The sequence below is a fragment of the Oryctolagus cuniculus genome, chromosome 15 (genome assembly GCF_964237555.1).
Source record: "Oryctolagus cuniculus chromosome 15, mOryCun1.1, whole genome shotgun sequence".
Taxonomy (NCBI): Eukaryota; Metazoa; Chordata; class Mammalia; order Lagomorpha; family Leporidae; genus Oryctolagus; species Oryctolagus cuniculus.
Window position 1 is genome coordinate 28,348,501 of NC_091446.1, and position 18,833 is coordinate 28,367,333.

Below are 18,833 nucleotides of genomic sequence, written 5' to 3' on the forward strand. Positions count from 1 at the left end.
ACAGCACCCCCCTGCCTGGCTGCTCCCGAAGGGACTCCAGCCCCAGACCTGACTGAGCACCTGAGCACCCTCCCCTGCCGTGACCTTGGACTCAGGACTGAATAGGGGTGCCGTGAGAGCAGTGTGTCTGCTCAGGTCATGCTCCCGCGCCCCCGGGCTAGGACTCACCCCTGCCTGCCCTTCTTCTCCCAAGCTGCAGAAAGGGCTCCCTCTGCCTGCCAGGGAACAGTGCTGCAGCGCTGGGCAAGACGGCCGCCCCATCCCAGATCTTCCCACCCAAGTTCCCGCAGAAGCCGCGGAGCCTCCAAGGCCTGGGGGAAGCACCCTCGCTTCACCAACTTCAGTGCCTGCTCCCCAGACCCGAGCCATGCTGCTGCCCCCCACGCGGGGGGTGGTGGCTGCAAGTTCTCCTCCTGGTCCTAACTCCTCTCATCATCTAGGAGCGGACAAACGGGCCCCTTTGGACCTGGAACAGGAGCGCCTGCTGCACAGGCGCTGAACGATGGCAGAACGCTCGTGTGCTCCGTGGACCGGGTCGGGTGGCCTGGGTCTGGACTGAGCGGCTGCCGCAGGTGGATACAGCGCGGGCAGGACGGCGCGATTCCCGGGGGAGGCCAGCAGAGGGCGCGCGAGGACCGGCGACGAGGCGCGGGCGCGGGCGGACTGGGGATCCGGGTGAGGTTGAGGGCGCAGTGGGCGCCGCGGAGGAGACCTTGGCCCCGGGCTTCTTTCCGAGCTCGCGGGTGAGCAGCGGTGGGTGGGAGGGCTGGGGCTGTGCTGCGTCTGGAGGCGGCAGCGCGATGGGGCGTTGGGTCCCGAGGTTGCGAGGCCTTCCCCATCACCCGCCCGGCAGCGGGAACTGCGGATCCGAGATCCGTGACCTTGGTGGCTGAATCGCGTGGGGCCCTTTTCCCCCCCAGACTCACCTCGGATCAAGACTCCGTGCCTTAGTTTCCCCATGGGGCAGTTCTGTCCTTACTCGTGGGAGCGCTAACGTGGGAGACCAGGTGGGGTGATGGCTGGATGAGCCGGAGCCAGTACCTGCGCGGCTCCCACACCGCCCCCTCCCTCGTCAACCTGGCGCGGGGGGGAAAGAGTGAGCCATGGAGACGCGAGGGGCGCGGCCGGGGACTGGGGGCTCTCCCACGGCGGGGGCAGCCCGCGCCCCCTCCCGCTCCGCTCGCCCGCAGCCGGGCTCCAGCCGCCATGATTTATGGCTGGGCCAGGCCTGGCGACCTTGGATGGATAACTAATGACGGGTCAATCACGCTACAGAAAAAGTGAACTGGCGAGGGGAGGAGGCGCGAGACCCGGCGGCCTGCCCAGCCCCTCCCGCCAGGCGGCTCCTCTCTCAGCTCCGCGCTCCCCCTGCAGCCGCCGGCCGGGGGCTTCCGGGAGGCCGCGGCGCTGAAGTAGGGGGAGGCAGGGACTGGAACGCGTTGCCGAGGCTCGGGGGTGGGGGTGGGGCCGCTCCTGCCAGCAGAGGCCCCTCCCCTGCTGCCGTTGGAAGGAAACGAAGCGGTCGTTGGCAGGGGGTCCCCGCCGGGCAGAAGGTGGGGCGCCCTCGGGGAAGGCAGACTGAGCACCCCCTGGCGTGCCTCCTCCCACCCCGGGCTACCCGAGGTCAGAGTGTGCACTTTGTAATCATTTGTATTGGTTTGAAAGGCAGAGAGAGAGAGAGAGAGAAGGGAGAGAGGGAGAGAGAGATGAATGCGGGCGCATGTTCCATGCACTGGTGCACCCCCACCTGCAGGCAAGGCTGGGGCTGGGCCAGACCAAAGCCGAGAGCCTGGCACCACCTCAGGTTCCCATGCGGGGGCAGAGGCCCAGTTGCTGCCTGCCACGCAGGGCGCACGGCGCGCACCCGCAGGAGGCTGGAGGTGGCAGCGGAGCCGGCCCTGGACTCAGGTCCCCTAGCTCTGTGGCCAACGCTGGCTCCAGAGCGCCACTTTGGTTTGGGGGCTGCCTCGCCCTTTTGTTGTATCTGGATTGTGGGAGGCCAGGCCCTGAATCTCAGCTCCTGTATCCCCCGGTTCCAGTTAAAAGTCAGCCGGAGCCGCCTGTCTGATCTGCCAACTCCCTTCCCCCAGTGTGAGGTCACCTGCACCACCCCCCGGACCCCCAATCTGCGCGGCGCTCCAGGACACCCCGCTGACCGGGGGCAGTGCCCTGCCCCGCCCAGTGCGTGCCGGCCCAGGGTCCCGGCAACAGCGTGTCCACCTGGCAGCCCCATCGGGGGTGAAGGAGCTGCAGCTCACAGAGGGGCCGGGCAGCAGAGGGAGGAGCTGAGGCCCACAGGCGGCTCTGCCTCTCCCAGCCCTGCCCTGCCAGGGCTTCCCCTCCGCCTGCTCGCCCTGGACTGTCTGCAGAGGTTCTGTCCAGGGTGGTGGCCTGGGGTAGGGGAGCGCTCTCAGGCTGCACGTGCCCCTGGGTGCCCCGAGAGTGTGTGTGGGGGGCTGGCATAGGCCCACCTATTCTCACATCCACTTAGTCACCCGACAGACAGGTACCAAGTGGTTGCCACGTGCCAGGCTCTGGGGAGACAGGGCGACCCTGGGAGCTTGGGTTCTAGCAAGGGGGCGTGCACACGGCAAGTGCCCGCTGGGCTGGGTACCCAGGGGCACCCAGCGGGTGTGTGGCGGGGACTGGCTGCTGAGCACACACCACACGGGCAGAGCACGTGCGAGGCAGCCGCTCCCGCTCTGGGGATGGAGACGCTAGACCTCCACCCTTCACAGCCCGGCTGCACCTGCAGGTGCGCGCATCCCTGCCGTCCTCGCTCAGCCTGCAAGTGTGGGCCATCCCAGCTCCAGGACCGCCTGCAGTGCAAACCAATACACAGGACTCTTGACAAACAAAAAACCAGAGACAGAGACAGCGGTGGCGCGTTAACCGAGCCCAGGGGCTCTGCCCCTCTGAGGCGCACACCTAGGGAGCCAGCCCTGCCTGCCCCTCCCCCGTGGTTCTGTTCTCACTGACCACCTCCTCGCCCGTCTGCTGGGAGAACAGGCCTCCCAGTCTCCCGCGTGGACCCAGGCCCACCTCCTCGCTGGCTCCGGGCTGTCTGGCATGCTTCATTCCTGCCACTCGATACCATTCACCCAGGCACATGGCCCAGTGCTTTCTACACTTTCCCCATCTTACATTTGGAATCCAATTCCTCTAGAAAATTCCCTCTTCCATGAGCCACCTCCTCCCGGAAGACTCCCCTGATTTTCCAGTTGGAAATGTCACATTACAAACTACATACTCAAAGCACAAATCACCTTCTGGCTTCCTCCGGTAAACTGAAACTCCAGAACACAGGGATGTTGGTGTTCCTCGTCCTGGCGCACACACTAGGGGCTCAGGTAACGGTGCTGATGCAGCTGTGGGCATCTTTTGTACGCGTGTGGGGTGTGTGTGGACGGCCTGATTTGTGTTTAGGGCTTGTGTGCACGCCCCAGCATCTCTGCTTAAGGCTGTAGTATTTCCATGCCCAAGTGTGTGCAGTCCTATTGGCGCATCCTTGCGTGTGGACATACGGGGTTTCTGCGGGCTGGCAGATGAACTGGAGGGGTCGTGGATTTATGTACCCAGGTCCAGCGGCAGATGCGTGCCCATGACGCGTGTGTGGACCTGTGAGGTCAGGGTGGTACCTGGACAAGAGCTGCAGGTGCAGGGCACCAGGACACAGGCGGCTGGCGCGTGGGCAGGCCATGTGTGCACACAGCTGCGTGTCCTGGCCGCGGGCAGGCGGCACCCAGCGCGCCCCCTGCGTGCGCGTGGAGCGCTCGGCTTTGTTCCTCCGCCACCGGCAGCTGGCAGCGTGGTCTCCTGTCTCCTCGGCCTGGGCGTCCCGGGTCCCGCCGTGACTGGCGGCCCTGGTGGCCCGGCTGTGGAGTCTTGGCTCCCGCGGGCGGGTAGAGCCGCCTCGCTCCCGTTACCGGCGCGGGGCGGTGGGGGGGGGGGGGATGGGATGGGGGGGCTGCCAGGCCATCCATCTTCTGTTATTACAGCGTAATGGGGCTGCTCGGGCGCCCGCGCATTTGTCATCGGCCTCGTTCGCTGATAACGGGCATTTGTCATCACTTTCCTCTGCGCCAATGTCATCAGCACCGCTGACAGCGGGGAGGGGTGGACGGGGGGGGGGGGAGTGCGTGCACACGCACATGTGCCTGTTGGACTGGCGCTCACGCAGGGCCACACGTGCACACGGCACCCGAGGGGACACCCTGACCCTGGGGGGCCCAAGGCTCCCTGGAGAGGGACAGGCGCCCGGGCGCACGCTCAGAGCAGCATCTGTCAGGCAGCTCGGAGCGTCTTGCCCAGTCAGGAGCCGTGTTAGGGCGGGAGGGGGTGCGTGGCTAACGGCAGCAGAGCGCGGGTGGCCCCCTGCCAGCTCCCTGCACGCACACGTGTGCCTTTCTGGGGCTGTGTGCCCCAGCGGCAGCACAGGGCCTGCCAGAGGATCATTCAGGCCTCCCGGGACTGGCAGACAGGAGGATGTAGGGGGCATCTGCAAGGCCTGATCCCCTCCTCCCTGCATGCCTTTCCTCCCTCCCCTCCAGATACAGTGCAGCCTGGGAGTCACCCTTCGTCCATGCTTGTCCTGCTCAAGCTCTGAGCCTAGGCTGACCCACAGCAAGAGAGACTCAGGAAAGACTCCAAAAAGGACTTCCTGCCTGAAAGGGGAGCAATGCAGAGCGGGGCAGGAAGAGGGGAGTTTGGGAAGGGAAGACCCCTTGTGTGTGTCCTGTGCCCTCCGGGCTGCACCTGGTGCCAGCCCAGCTGGGAGATGACTGTGCCTCCCGGCATGCCCTGCTCAGGAGGGCAGGATGGCTCTGTTAGTCCTCATTAGGCAGAGAGCCTCTGCCCCAGCTCTCAGGTCCCTGGCTGCCTGGTGTGTATATTAGGTGCTCAATAAATTGCGTTGCATGAATGAAGACGGCGTGGATGGGGGAGGCGGGGGTCCTGCTAGACCCTCCAGAATGCTCCCAGCCAGTGATGGCCCAGGTCCCCTCTCACGGCCTCCCCCGCCCCTCCTCTCTCCTCCACAGCCTCCCCCCCAAATTCCCTTCTCCCCCAGCCTCTCCCTCCTGGGCTGAGGGGGAAGGGGTGGGGGGAGGTCCCCTGGCAGAGCAGGGCTCGCTTGTTCCTTGTAAATGAAGACCATAATTAACATTAAATTAAGGTAATACAAATGAAGGCAACATAGAGGCTGACAAGATGGGCGTTTGGGGAGGCAGTGGGAAGAAGTGATTCATATTTTTAATTTACTGTACGGTGGGCCGTGTGGCTGGGGAGCGGGGGCTCGCGCGGAGGGGTGTCGCCCCGCGATGTTTGCCGGGCTCCGAGCGAGCACACAATGACTATTAAAGCCAACTGTCCATATAATGGGACAGAGCCGACACGGCGCCCACCGGAGCACCAGGGCCCGGCGGGCCCGGCTGTAAATCCTGCCCGCACCGTGCCCGCTGCCTGCCTGCCCGTGCCGCGGGCAGAGTGGACACGGGCCTCAAGGGGCCTGCTACGGGTCTTGGACCTGGGGGTTGGGGGCGAAGAACGCCCAGGATGCTTGCCCCAGCGGCGCCCAGGGTGGGGGCGCCGGCAGATCAGGTCTTGACCGTGCCGGGGGTGAGCCGGGCCCTGGGCAGGGACCTCGGGGCCGAGATTCGCTGCAGCTCGGCGGTGCCACACGTGGTTCATTCTGGACATTGAACACAAGGTGCCAGAGTCCCATCCGCGAGGGGGATCAGTCACGGTCTCCAGGCCTGACCTCATCACGGCCCCCTAAGCATCCCTAGCGATGGACAACTCCCTGGGCGCTCACAACCGTTCTCAACGGGAGGTGTCATCCCATTTCACAGGTGGGGAAACTGAAGCTCACAGACAGCGAGCGACTCGGGCACACAGCTTGTAAGCGTCCACTCCCCAGGTAGGAGTGCCCCATCCCCCACTCCGAACCCAGAGTCTGGACCCCCTCCTCCTCGACCCTGTAAGCTCCAAAAGAGGCAGACAGGCTGGTACCCCAGGCAGCCCGCACTGCTGCTGAGGCCTTAGACACAGAGCTGTCCGGGGCCGTGTGTATGCGGGCCGCCTCCCGCCTGCACCCCCACTCGAAGAAAGGGGCCCACACATCCCGAGCAGGCAGCCAGGGAATCCTGCTTACTCACTCTGCAAACGGAGCCGAAAGCTGCGCAGCCCTGGGACGGGAGGCGCAAGTGTAATTTAGGTTCTGATATTATGAAAGTCTCGCTGCTCTAAAACAGCGGGGCACTCGGTGCCTCATTAATAAAGGATAAACTCGGAGTCTATTTACAAGGCGCTTTTTGGGGTTATTTACTCTCCAATATACATATGTAATGCTGCGCATACTTACCGCTAGGTACCGCTCAGCCTTCCAGCCTGGCCCGGGGCCTCAGCCCGCGGAGGGGTCCTTGCCGGCCAGAAAGCAGCCCTGGGAGAGAGGGAATGCTGGGGGCACCCCTGGGGGTGCGGGAGATGCCAGGCCCTGTGAAGGCGGGGGAGTCACTGACCTGTGGCACTGCAGGGTCCCCAGGGCGGAGGGCACCCCCTCTGGCTCCCTCCACCCCTCCTCCTCCAGCAGCTCCCTTGGGCGCCGGGCCTGCTGTCTCCAAGGCTGGCACCTGAAGATCAGACACCGGCTTAGCTCCCCTGCCTGCATCAGCTCCTCCGTCTGCATCAGGCCAGGCCAGGACTGTGCCCTCCCCGGGCCACACCCCGGCCCCACCCTAGCCACACTGGAGGGAGTCCCCCTCCACCCTCACCCCCGTTCTGGAGGTAGGCCAGTCCATTCCTATCAGCAACTACCATGCCCCCAGCCACCACCACCATCCCACGCCGAGCAGCACCGGAGGTGGCAAGGTCTTCCTTACACCAAGGCAAAGGTGCCCTTGGGCCAGCTCCTTGAGCCCAGCTGCCCAGCCGGGGCGGCCAGGATCGGCTCCCCACAGCTGCCACCCCCCTTAGCCTACCGCGATGGTTGGCTTTGCGTCACCACGAGGACCAAAGACAAGTTGCTGGGGGGGTGGGGGGCGCTTATTGTGGCTCACGGTTTTGGAAGGTGCACAGTCCAAGATCAGGCAAGTGCCATGGGTTTGGCCGTCTGGTGAGCCAGGAGGCAGAGGGCAGCCGGGCCGGACCCCACCTCTGTGAACAAGAAGTGCCTTCCAAGAGACAGCCCCGCTGCCTGAGGACGGCCCACGGGGCCCACCCTGGAAACACCAGCATCGGATCAAGCCCCCTCCCCCCCAGCACCGTTCGTTTCTGACTCTGGGGATTGAATCCCCTTCGAACTGTAGCAGCTGGACTTTCTCCTTAGCACGCACTGCCTCTGGGTGCGGGCCTCGTCCCCCCTTTATGAGGGAACACGAGGGTGGAGGAGCTATGTCACACGGCCCACTGGGTGCCACGCTGAGGTTCTGACCCGCATTAGGGCTGCTGGAGGTTCCAGCTTCTCACCGAGTCACTGGACTGCAGACTTGGGCCTGGCACACGCGTTGGGAGTGGAGGACCCCTGGGGAAGGGACCCTGGTTAAATCACGGGAGACTGACTGGAAGGAGGCCGTCAAGATGCGTGCCCGCGGTTGAGGGGGGTGAAACTTTTTGCCCTCGTCAGCTCCTGGGGACACATGAACATGTAGCCCATGGCCCACTCAGTCTCAGGTGGGGGAGGTGCAAAGCAGGACACCTCCCAGCCCCCATCTCCCCTATCCTCCCTCCCCACCCCCCCAGCCTGGCCGGTTGGGACCAAGGAGACATCTGGTGGCCACTAGGAGACCTGCAGTCCTCTGACAGGGAGCCCTGGGTGGAGGGGCCAGGGTATCCCCAGTCTCTAAGGAGCCCCCCCAGGGTCCAAAAGGACGTCACCCCTCCTCGAGCAGAGCTCACAGCTGCCCCAGGCCTCACAGTGGGATGAGAGCTGGTCGTCACGAATTCTGTCCAACCCCAAGACTGGGGGAGAGCCGACCCAGAGGTGCTGGACAGAGGGAGGATCCGATACATCACTGCTGGTGAACAATGAGCCGTCGCCACCCTAATTAAAGATCTCATTACAGCAAACACATCCTGGGCTGAGAATGAATGATGGACAGCCAGAAGGCACCTTGGGGCCAGCAGCCCGGGGCTGCTGCTCCCCCAGAGCTCCCACTCTGAGCTGGGGGACCCTCCCATGAGCCACCCTCCTGTAGTTGGCTCCAGGGCGGCACCAGACAGGAAGGGACTGAGACCAGAGCTGGGGCCACTCGGGGCCCGGGGCCTGGCTGGGGGAGCAAGGGTGGGAAGGAGGCTGCAAGGCTACCACGAGAGGCACTGGGCTGCCTGGTGTCAGCGGGGCCGAGCTACGGAGAAGGCAGCTCTGTGAGAGCAGAGCACCAAGCGGCAGGGCCTCCGGGCACACCGGCTAGGGGGGCCCGGGCCTGCCAAGGCTGGAGAGGGTGGGTGCAGGGGCCAGGCTGCGACAGCCTGGCTGAGGGTCTGGCTGGCTGCAGGGAGGAGAGGTGGGCCCCTCTGACCAGGCTGGCTTCTGTCCTCCCTCCTTCCGCAGGGCAGGTCCTGGTCACTTGTCACTGCCGCCTCCTGCCTAGGACCACATGAAAAGCTGTGGGCACTGGTTGTCCCCAGCGGCGGGGGGCTGGGCCTGGGACATCTCTTCTCTTCCTCTTCTGGAGATTCCAAGGCCTGTTTGCCCTGGGCCGCACCCCGTTACCCCCAGGGACCAGGAATCCCGGAACCCAGTGTCGGCTCCCTCTGGGGCCACCCATGGCCAGGGCATGAAAGCCTGCTGCAGCGCCCTCAGCCTCTGCCACAGGGGGTGTGGCTTGACCCCAGGGGAGAGAGGCTGGGGAGGGGGTGGGGAGCCCAGGCAGGCAGCGGGGAGGGAGGAAAGGACACTGACAGCAGAACAAATGCGTGTAATTTTATAACCAATCTCAGCGTGTCCGTGGGGGGCCGTTTGTGCCTCCACTCAGGACCAATCAGCCTGACAGAGCTATGAGTCTGGCTGAGTGAATGTGAGCGGCTCCCCCCGCCCACCTCTCACTGCCTTCTCATTACCCACCCAGCCCGGCCCGGCCAGGGCACAGGCACGCCGGCAACGGGGAGCCCACCCAAGATGGGGCAGAGCCAGGCTGGAGCCAGGGCCTGGTGGGGACAGGTGAGCTCCCAGCAGGTGCCAAGCTGGTAGGAGCCAGAGGGGACACAGCCCCTGCCCTCAAGGGGCCTGCAGGCTGTAGGAGGGCAGGCCCCAGGGAGGTAGGGGTGGAGAGAGAAGTGGCCAGAGGGCGAGGAGAAAGCAGGACAGGCAGAGAGGGGCAGGGTCTAGGCGAGACCAGGGCCAGCTGGGGAGGGAAACACCCACCCGAGGCGGGGCGGGGAGGGCGGCTGGGGGAGGGGCCGGCCTGCGGTGGGTACTGGACGGCCTTGCTGGGGATCTGGCTCTGGGGATGGCTGTGTGCCCATTAGTCTCTCTAATTGTCAAAAATCTAATTTAGTGTCTGGAGCCCTGGCCGGCCTCGGGTTAAATGGAGGAAGGCAGGCCTCGCCATAAATCTGCCCTCCCAGCCTGGGCTGGCGCTAATTCTGCAGTTAAGTGAGGGGCTGAGGAGGGCAGCAGGATGGGACAGGGAGGGCCCTGGAGAGAGGGCATCCCTGGGGACCCTACGTGCCAGCCCCAGTGCCGGGTCGCTGCCTGGGGCCGCACTAGACCATCCAGGGGGACCGCCTGAAACATGAGGCCAGGGCATCAGGAGTCTTTCCCGGGGTCAGCCTGGGCGGGACACCTGTGCCAAGTGACGGAACTGCCCCTCCAAGTCCCACGTGCTACCTGCCATGCGCCTTTGCTGAGAGGAAGGGGGCACAGACTCGCATCAGGTGACCAAGTCCCAGGTCACCATCTGCCTTGGGTGGCTGCGATGGGGACCTGTGACATCACAGCAGGTGCGAGGGAGTAAAGGGGCTTTCCTGGGGCGGAGGAACACTCCTCACTGAGCTGCTCAGCTTCTCTGCCCCCGGGCAGTCCCAAGGGGCTCCTGCGGCCTGGGGTGGGGGGCTCTCCGGTCTGGGCATGGCAATGACCTCACTCCTCTCAGAGCAGCTAACTGAAAGCACGGGGGGCAGCAGGCACCGCGGGAGGGGCCGGGGGCCCGAGGGCTCCCTGAGAGGCCCGGCTTCCACGGGGAGGAAAACAGTTTCTCCTGGCTCCCGCCCTATCTCAGCAGGCACCCACTCGGCCGCTCCCGCTGCTAACCAAGTGCCTTTAATTAGCAGCCTAATAAAATGCTCTTAATTGGCAAGAGCCAATCAGGAAGAAGAGAAGTCTCCCTCCCCTCAGTCACTCTGAGGGCGGCCTGGCTCTAGGTGTAGAGTGGAGAGGATGCCAGGGCAGGTCTGCCCAGGCCCACCCTACACCCGCCCTCCCGGGAGCAGGGATCTCACACCGGGTTTGAAGCCAAAGACCAGGAATGCTCGGGCCCGGCCTCTACTCAATTCTGTGCGCAGGAGCGTGGATGCTCAGGGACACAGAGTAGATGCTAGCGGCCTCAGGGTGGCCTCTGCAGACCCCCACCTCCCTGCCGGCTCAGCGGGCTGCTGCCCGTCCTGTTACGCAGGAGACGGCAGTGGACTCAGGCACTGTCCCCCTCTCTGCCAAGGCTGCTGTGCCGGCGCGCTCACATCCTCCCCGCTCTAGCAGGGAGCGCTCAGCTCCGCGCAGGGAGCTCGATGGCGAGCACAGTCGGAGACTGCTTTAATGACCACATGGTCAGCCCATGCGAGACAGCAACGAGACCACAGGGAGCCTGGTCAGACAGCGAGGGCCATTAATCCTGGGAGCCCGCAGGTCTAAAACAAGGGCGGGTCAATTTTGACAAGGGTCTTGCCATGACACAGGAGGAGGAAGAGGCGGCAAAGGGGAGGGGAGAGCCCCTTTCTGTCACTGCCTTCAGCCTCGTGCCCATCTCCCTAGGTCTGGTTCCAGGAGGGAAGGGGCTCACCTGGGACCAGGTGGCCAGTCCCTCTTGTTGGGAGTCTCCTCGTGGATCGCTTCTCACCGTGAGCTCAGCTCTAAGAGGCTGATCCAGCGGGAGGCCGAGGAAACCTCAACCCTCTCACTCACCTAGCAGCAGAGGGAAATTTAAGTTCTGGGCCCAGGCTGGGCGGTGGCTGGCTACGGTGCACAGCTCAGAAGGCTTCACTTCTGCTTTGATCTAATCCAACACGAGTGTGGCTGGTACAAGCACCCGAGGAACCCCGACTTCCTCCCGTCTCGCAGCCCTGATTCCCCTCAACCTTGTTTTCTCATGCCAGGTTCACTTGATTTCTGTGTTGGAAAACCTGTCCTTCTGATGTTGGGGCAAAGAGACATGACACTTAGAAAATTCACTTTAATCTTGTATTTGTAATTTAAGTTACTTTTTTCCTGAACAGTTAAAAACAAAACAAAACAGAACACACTCTATGACCATGATCCTAGTTGTGAACATACTGGTACATTGACTACACATCACCATAACATAATCACAAAAGTCAAAGCAACCAGTACTTGCGAACCTAGAGAACAGAGCAGGATGGACCCAGCACTCTCAGGGACGCCCACATCGGTGGCCAGGCCTTGCCCGCAGCTGGAGTCCACTGAACATCGCTCACATCAGCCTGGGCTGGGCTGACTTGGGAAGGTGTTAGCGTCCTTCGTGTCCAGAGGTCTAACCTCCTAGTTGGTCTTTTCCTTCAGCATCCAAGAAGGGGAGGGGTTAGGAGGGGAGCTAACACTTTAAATGCCATTTACCACACCAATCCTTGAGAGCACGCACGCACACGCACAGCCAGTGAGCAGCCAAGGGAAGCCGGCTTGGGTCTTCTGGAAAGCACGTATTTCAGATGTCATCTGCCTCCAGGAACTTAAGATCATCAGCACTCCACTCCCATTCTAGAGATCAACACAGTGGGTTCCACCTGAAATCAGGCGCTTTTGGTTTCTTTCTTCGGCTCCAAAGGACTCTGAAGTCATAAATGAACTATGGGTAACAGGAAGCAAACCTTAGTTTTATTTCCCTAAGAGACGGCTGTCTTTGCGGTTAAAATAAGGGGCTCTGCTCTGCCGGCTGTGTGGAGGCAGCAAGGGAGCTTAGCTTAGCCAGTAATCTTTGGGCACATCTGAAAGTCTGCTGAACACATTCAAATGGGGAAGGTGATCAGAAACGCGGACCTAGGTCAAACGGTAAACCTGATCATCAAAGACTGTGATGGTCACATGGGGCAGGTATCTCAGCATCCCATTTTTCTATCTGTAAGTACCTTGGATTATTCCAGAAGCAAGCTTGTACCTAGCTGGCAGGCCTCACTATTCTGGGCTGGAAGTATCATCATCTATGGGGAAAGGAAGATGCTAAGGTCAACAATACCAAGGTATCTGAGCCAATTTTAGGAAAGAAAACACACCCCTAATTATTGCCAGAATTCTTCAGCCCTCTTTTATTCAAGTCCTTTTATTTCCACCCACAGTCAGGGGCCAAGTGAGCAGCTGATACTGTAAGCCAGCAAGGGAGGCGGCTTGTTTCCTCCTCTGCAGCTCTCGATTATCCGAAAGAAGGGGGGGGGGGGGGTCCTTACTCAAGCGAAAAGCAGAATGACCGCGAGGCTTCAGTGTCTTTTCCAATTGAGAAACAAGCAATGAGGGCCAGGTGCATCACTTGTCAACAGAATACCAGAGACAGCCTCTGCTTCTGAAGTTAGGAGACATCTGAAAGAATTTCACCCAGGGACAAGTGTAAAAAGTCTCCCATTCATAATTCCTGTGGACTTTCAAACTGCACATAGAAGGTAAGAGAATGTTGTCAGCGGTGACACACACACACACACACACACACACACACACACACACACACACACACGCAGTAAGGCATGCTGGGCATGTCCAAGCAGCCCCAGTGCCAACCAAGGGGGCACGAATGGGGGAAGTTGCACACTGCTCCTCTGCCTCCACAGGGCTTCCCGCCCCACCTTAAGAAAGGCTCACAATGGAAAGTGAATTTCAGCGAAAGCAGACTAATCCTCACTGGGGACACTTCACCTCAGAGCCCCGGTTCCTCCAGCTCCTTCTCTACCATTCCTTTACATGCGGCAAGACCTTCTTTGTTTCCTTTTCTTTTTAAAAGGTCAAACTTTGCATTTATTCTAGCCCAGTTGGGGATTAGTGATAATCAATTCCCACTGAAATCATGCAGAGATAGTAAGTGGGGTTTACCTTCTCTGGAAATGAACTTCCACTTACCTGATTGTTTCTTCTACAATGAACTGGTAAATGACCCCCCGAGCTGAGAAATGTGAACACTCCAAGTTTTTCAGACCACTTCACTTCACTCCCATTTCCATCAGCAACAGAGACGACGACTCAGAGAACACCCTCGCCCGAGCCAACGGCTCATCTCTGCGGGGTCCACCCTTGAGCTCGTGTCCCAGGCTTGGACAAGGCTCACAACAGTCTGCGCAACAAAACACCTTCAACTGAGCCTGGGTGGGAGAGCAAAATCCAGGGTACCAACGATCGGCCAAGGGCGCCCAATTTGAAGCAGCAGCGTATAGCAGAGGGGTGAGATGATATTTTGAAACAGCCCGAGAACCATGCCCCTTTAATGTCTGACCTGTGTGTTTCCCAGAGCTGACAGCCTTCATCTGCAGCAAAATTCTTAGCCAATCAAAAAGCCAGGAAGAGTCGACACAACACACAAGGAACCCTAATAGTGGCTAAGTAGAAAACAATTCTCTGCAGCATTTGGCTTGCTGGGAAGGGAATTAGAAAATATTTTCCTAGCAACAACATACCATTATACTGGAAAATATTTCTGGAGAGAACATGGATCTAAAATGTAAAAGCACTCGTAAAGCTGATAAGGAAAAATGCATATGTATAACCTGCCTCTCAATACACAATAACAAAATTCCGCCTGGAAAGAGGGTGCCTTCTTGCAGATCAGCGGGAAGAGTGAAGATGTGTCTCTCCTCCTCCCTCTTGAAACTAAAGGGTGCCTGGCTACAGGTCACTTGGAGCTGGCTCCTACTTTGCTGTTTTTATAGCAGCTGGTTAGAAAGTGGCTTTCTTAAACTCAACTGCATTAAGAATGGGAACAACGGGCCTCACTACCCAGCTTCCAAAGGAAACCGGAGACCAGACTGGGGCCTCTGGGCCTTTGGCACCCATGGTGGCTCATGCGTGAGGAAGGAATCTGGGCTCGCAGTGAACAGTATCCCCTGGGCTCTCGGCGTGGTGAGGCACATGTGCCCTTACATTCGTGGACGCCCAGAAGCTGACTTGTGCATGGCCAGGTCAGCCCGGCCCTTGCCGAGGTCCATTTGTTTATGTTGTTCACTGACTGCCAGAGAATTTTCACTGGCTGGGGAAAAGTGGAGAGCAAATTAAGGCCAGGAGGAAGAAGAAATGAAAGAGAAGGCAGTTTCTGCCCCATCAATAGACCCTGTGTGCCAAACTTCACCCTGATCCTCTCTCTGGCAGCTCCACCCTTTTGCAGAAACCAGGCTTGGGAGAAGCAGAAGGCAGGCTCTGCAGTGCAAGGTGCACAGGGTCAGATCTGTGTTCAGAAGTGGTATTTACTGGCCTAAACGATAAAGCAACCAGCTTTTATCCCTGACCATCTCCTCAGCCAGTCCAACTGCGGCTTGGTAAAGGCCCAGGTGCCCGGATGCTCCCGGGCTCTGACAAGGAATCAGAGATGGGAATCATTATGCAGAACGCACTGAGTGATGGCTCTGGCCATTCCAAACCCTTCTGTAGGCTGAGCCCTACTAGTGATTTAAGATGAAGTGCAATGCTTTTTATTCCACATCTAATTGGTAATGAGAGGAAATGCAATCAGCAGCTCCGTTCCACACTCTACATGGAGTCAAGGAGACTGCTGAGTCCAGGAAAGACGCAGCCACTGATGGAGTCCAGGCACTGCTGCCCCACCCCCACCCCCTTTCTGGGTCGGGGGAAGAAGGAGAAGAGAACAGAGTTGTAAAGAGGATGGCAGCATCAGGTAGGAGAATCCAGTGTCACCACAGGGCCACCTGCAGCAAAGACTGTTTGAAATTGTGACTAATAGCACTGAACTCTGTCATGGTCGCATTTCCTAGCTGGGCTGGCGCGTGCCAACCGAGGACACTCCTCTTCACACACTCTCTTCTCAGGCTGGGGAGAGCACCGGCTGAAGGTGCTGGGGGCGGCAGGGAGGAGGAGAGACGCACACGAGACACAGAGGGAGGCAGGAGGCCCGATCTTCCAGGGTGTTCGTTCTTGTCTTCTCTATTTGCCTGGAGGCGACACAGAGAGCTCTGTCTGCTCGGCGCAGCGGGGCCGGGTGTCGGGCTTTCCTGCAGCTAACCAGGAGGCACTGGGTGCTGACGGCCTGCACCCCTGTCCCCAAGAAATGGGTCTCTCCCAGTAGGCTACAGAGCGAAATTAGTTCTTCTGCTTAATGGCAAAGCAAGAGAGATTCTGGCAAAACACTAAATATATTTATAAGTCATCTTTGTCTGGAACCAAATGGGGAAAAAACAGGTGCAGGGGGAAAGGAGGAGGGGCGGGAGGTTGAAACGTTCGATCATTCACAAAGAAAGGAGACATCTTCCAATAGCAGCACTGGAGCAGGCAGCTGCGCGGAGGAGACTGGCCCGGGCCGACTGCAGACCAACTGTGTCCCAGCAGGAGTCGCGCAGCCCCGCTCCTCGGCTAGTCCGGGAAACCGGGAAGTATTTTGATTTTACTGTTGTTCCTCGTCCTGGTATTGGCAGATATGTTAAATACCGCAACTTTAATGAGTCCTGTGTGAAAACAGAGCAAACAGGCATTGGTCCCTTTCCCCATATTTCTCACTTGCTCTAGGAGGGAAAGAATATTCACTTAGCTGTCAATTGGGAGAAAGGCTGGGGTTCCTTCCTAATATCCACCCAGGAGCTTCTGTCAGAGGCTACTAAGGACGACAAAAGGCGAGAGTCGCTATGACACACTCAGGGCCATGGTGCTCAAGCAGGGGTCCCTGATGTCTTGTGGCTGCCAGTGCTCACGACTCGTGTAGCGTCAAACTTTTGACAGGCAGGGTGGACAGTGAGAGAGAGAGACAGAGAGAAAGGTCTTCCCTTTCCGTTGGCACTGTAACTTTCAAGGAATTATTCTGTTTCACATAGGCGATTAAACTGCGGGCATCAAGAGTTGTGCACAGTATTTCCTCTATTATCCCCCCCCCCTTTTTTTTTTGGACAGGCAGAGTTAGACAGTGAGAGAGAGAGAGAGACAGAGAGAAAGGTCTTCCTTTTCCATTGGTTCACCCCCCAATGGCCACTGTGGCCGGCGCACAGCGCCGATCTGAAGCCAGGAGCTAGGCACTTCCTCCTGGTCTCCCATGCGGGTGCAGGACCCAAGCACTTGGGCCATCCTCCACTGCCTTCCCGGGCCACAGCAGAGAGCTGGATTGGAAGAGGAGCAACCGAGACAGAATTCCGCGCCCCAACTGGGACTAGAACCCGGGGTGCCGATGCTGCAGGAGGAGGATTAGCCAAGTGAGCCGCGGCGCCGGCCTGTAGTGTCAAACTTTTACCTGCTCCCTAGAATGGCAGAGCAGGCAGGGGTGGCTCTGAGACTAGTGGCATAGCTGGGAACACAGCAGTGCCATTAACACACAGGGAGACACAAAGCCAGCCTGACAGTTTGGCTGCAGAGTCCTGGTGGTGGCAGTGAAGGGGACGAGCACCAGACGTGCTCCTGGTGCCTCCAAGGACAGATGTGCAGGTGGTGGCTGGCTGAAAAGGTATCCGGAGGTTAAGGCACAGGTGGGGACTGGAGACAGAAATTTGAGAGTCATCGATATTGCAATGTGAGCTGAAGCCCTGGGAGTTGATCATGGAGCCAGAGGGGAGCAAAGGTGAGGAGAAAGAGCCCAAGACGGGCTCTTAGGGGTATCTGCGTTTTAGGGATGAGAGAGGGAGACATGAACACTTCAAGAGCTGGAGAGACTGACAGGGGCAAGATGCCATGCGAATCTAAGGCAGAGGTGCTGCTGGCACAAGGAGGGGTAGGCACATGTCGACCGCAGCATCGGGAATCATGACCATGTTTTAGAGGGCGCGCGGCCCTTTGGGAGCCCTGCGAGGTGGATCCACGGCCCTCTTGACTCATCAGGAAGCGACTTGTCTCCAGCAAGAGGGGTGCTGTCCTCAGGGAGAGCCTGGCCAGGTGTGAAGCCACCCCTCCGAAGGAGCAGGCGTGCAGTGATGCGTGCAGGACGTGAGAAGGCAGGCTGGCAGCACGGCTCCTCAGCGGCTGCGGCGGCGGCCCCGGGCCTCCCAGGTGCCGGGATCTTTCCCGCCTCCGAGAGCTGCAGACCGAGGTGGTGCTCTCGCTCAGAGCTCCTCCCAGGTCCAAGAGAGGTCGTCTCCGTTTGCGAGAAGGCAAGGAGTGAGGGAGGATTTTAAAATCTACCTTTTCTAACTGAGTGACACTAACAAGGCAGAGCTCTGAGATGTCAGTGGGAAATTTCACCAAGAGATGCTGCCTTCCACACGTGAGTTATCAAACTGACTTGAAAGGTCTCACTGTAGGCACATGTTTGACCTGGGAACTAGAAAATCACAGACTTTTGGTCATAACTTAGTTTTCAACCTAATTCAAATCTCGCTTTATTTTATAATAATCCTACCGGGGCAGGAACAGTTAATTCTACCACACAAGTGGGACCCTAGAATTACCACAACTGAGGCTGGCTACCTCGGTGAACAGCACTGTCTCCATCTTGCCTCTATTTCTCTGCTTTACAGAATTTGGTAAGATACAGGATGTGACAAGGTGTCACAAAATTAGCAGCTCCTTCCAGAAAGAGTCTGTCACTTAACCATAGTCCTCTCCTACCCAGGATATTCCATCTCCTCCCTCTGTATGCAATTCTTTTTCATACCTGGGCAAGTACGAGGTCAGTGTATGCATATTTATCTGGAGATGTAGGTGTATGTTCGAGAAGGGGAACGCGGAGGTTCAGCTTGGGCAGCTGGATCATTTAGAAAGTCCCAGATGAGGATGGTGTCATCATGTGAACTACTGACAATCTGGAATTCATCAAACTGGAGTCGGAAGACTCTTCCAGAATGCTCCTAAAGGAACACAAACACAAAGGGTAAGCATGTGACCTACTCAAAACCAAACGGACACAAACTCCCCAGCATGTCAAAAGGAGTCCCTGGAGTGCTGGGAATCTCCACTCTACACTTAGTCATTGCAAAATGAGAAAAACTGAATCTGGCTGAAGGCACATTGGGAAGTCAAATACTGGTCAGCCAATTCCATGAACAAAACAGACACAGGAACATCCTCTCGTTGAGACATGTTAAAGAGTAGCTAGTTTCTCTCTGCCAAGCTCCTCACCTTAGGATGGCTAAGAATACCCCCTGTACCTCCATGGCCTTGTTCTTTTTGTGTCTCTGAACTACAGAGGCCAAGGGTTAGAATAACGATAAGTGGTGTGCTGGCCAATGTCTATCAGCCATACTGCTAATTCATAAAACCATTTTCGTGGCATAGAAAGTAGTACTATGTCCCGTTTCAAGTTATCTGCGTGTGGTCAAGCGGTTTGGAAAATTCACGAAAATGACAGGAGTGTTCCAGCACAACACTGACAGAAACCAGCACCCCAACCAAGAAGCAGAGCATTTCCTGCATCCTGAAATATCTCTGGCCCCTACCAGCTGACACTAGCTTCACTCCAAACCTACCATTAATTTGTTTGGACTGTTCTTGAATTCCATATAAATAGACATGCACAGACTATATTCTCTCTTGAAGGCTTCTTTCA

General features: G+C 58.8%; 1 protein-coding gene across 10 annotated transcripts in view; it reads right to left on the reverse strand.

Moving 5' to 3' along the window:
* Window positions 1-11,378: 11,378 nt before the first annotated feature.
* BTRC (beta-transducin repeat containing E3 ubiquitin protein ligase) overlaps window positions 11,379-18,833 on the reverse strand; it is a 224,338-nt gene continuing 216,883 nt past the window's right edge. For 9 of the 10 annotated variants that reach the window (XM_002718665.5, XM_008270376.4, XM_051824125.2 and 6 more), the window contains 2 exons: window positions 17,943-18,135; window positions 11,379-15,816 (listed from right to left, as the gene is read on the reverse strand). In XM_002718665.5, the coding sequence (XP_002718711.1) occupies window positions 17,974-18,135 (162 nt within the window). In that variant the 3' untranslated portion in view covers window positions 11,379-15,816; window positions 17,943-17,973. The remainder of the gene's footprint in view (window positions 15,817-17,942; window positions 18,136-18,833) is intronic. The other variant, XR_007911097.2, reaches the window with a different exon arrangement.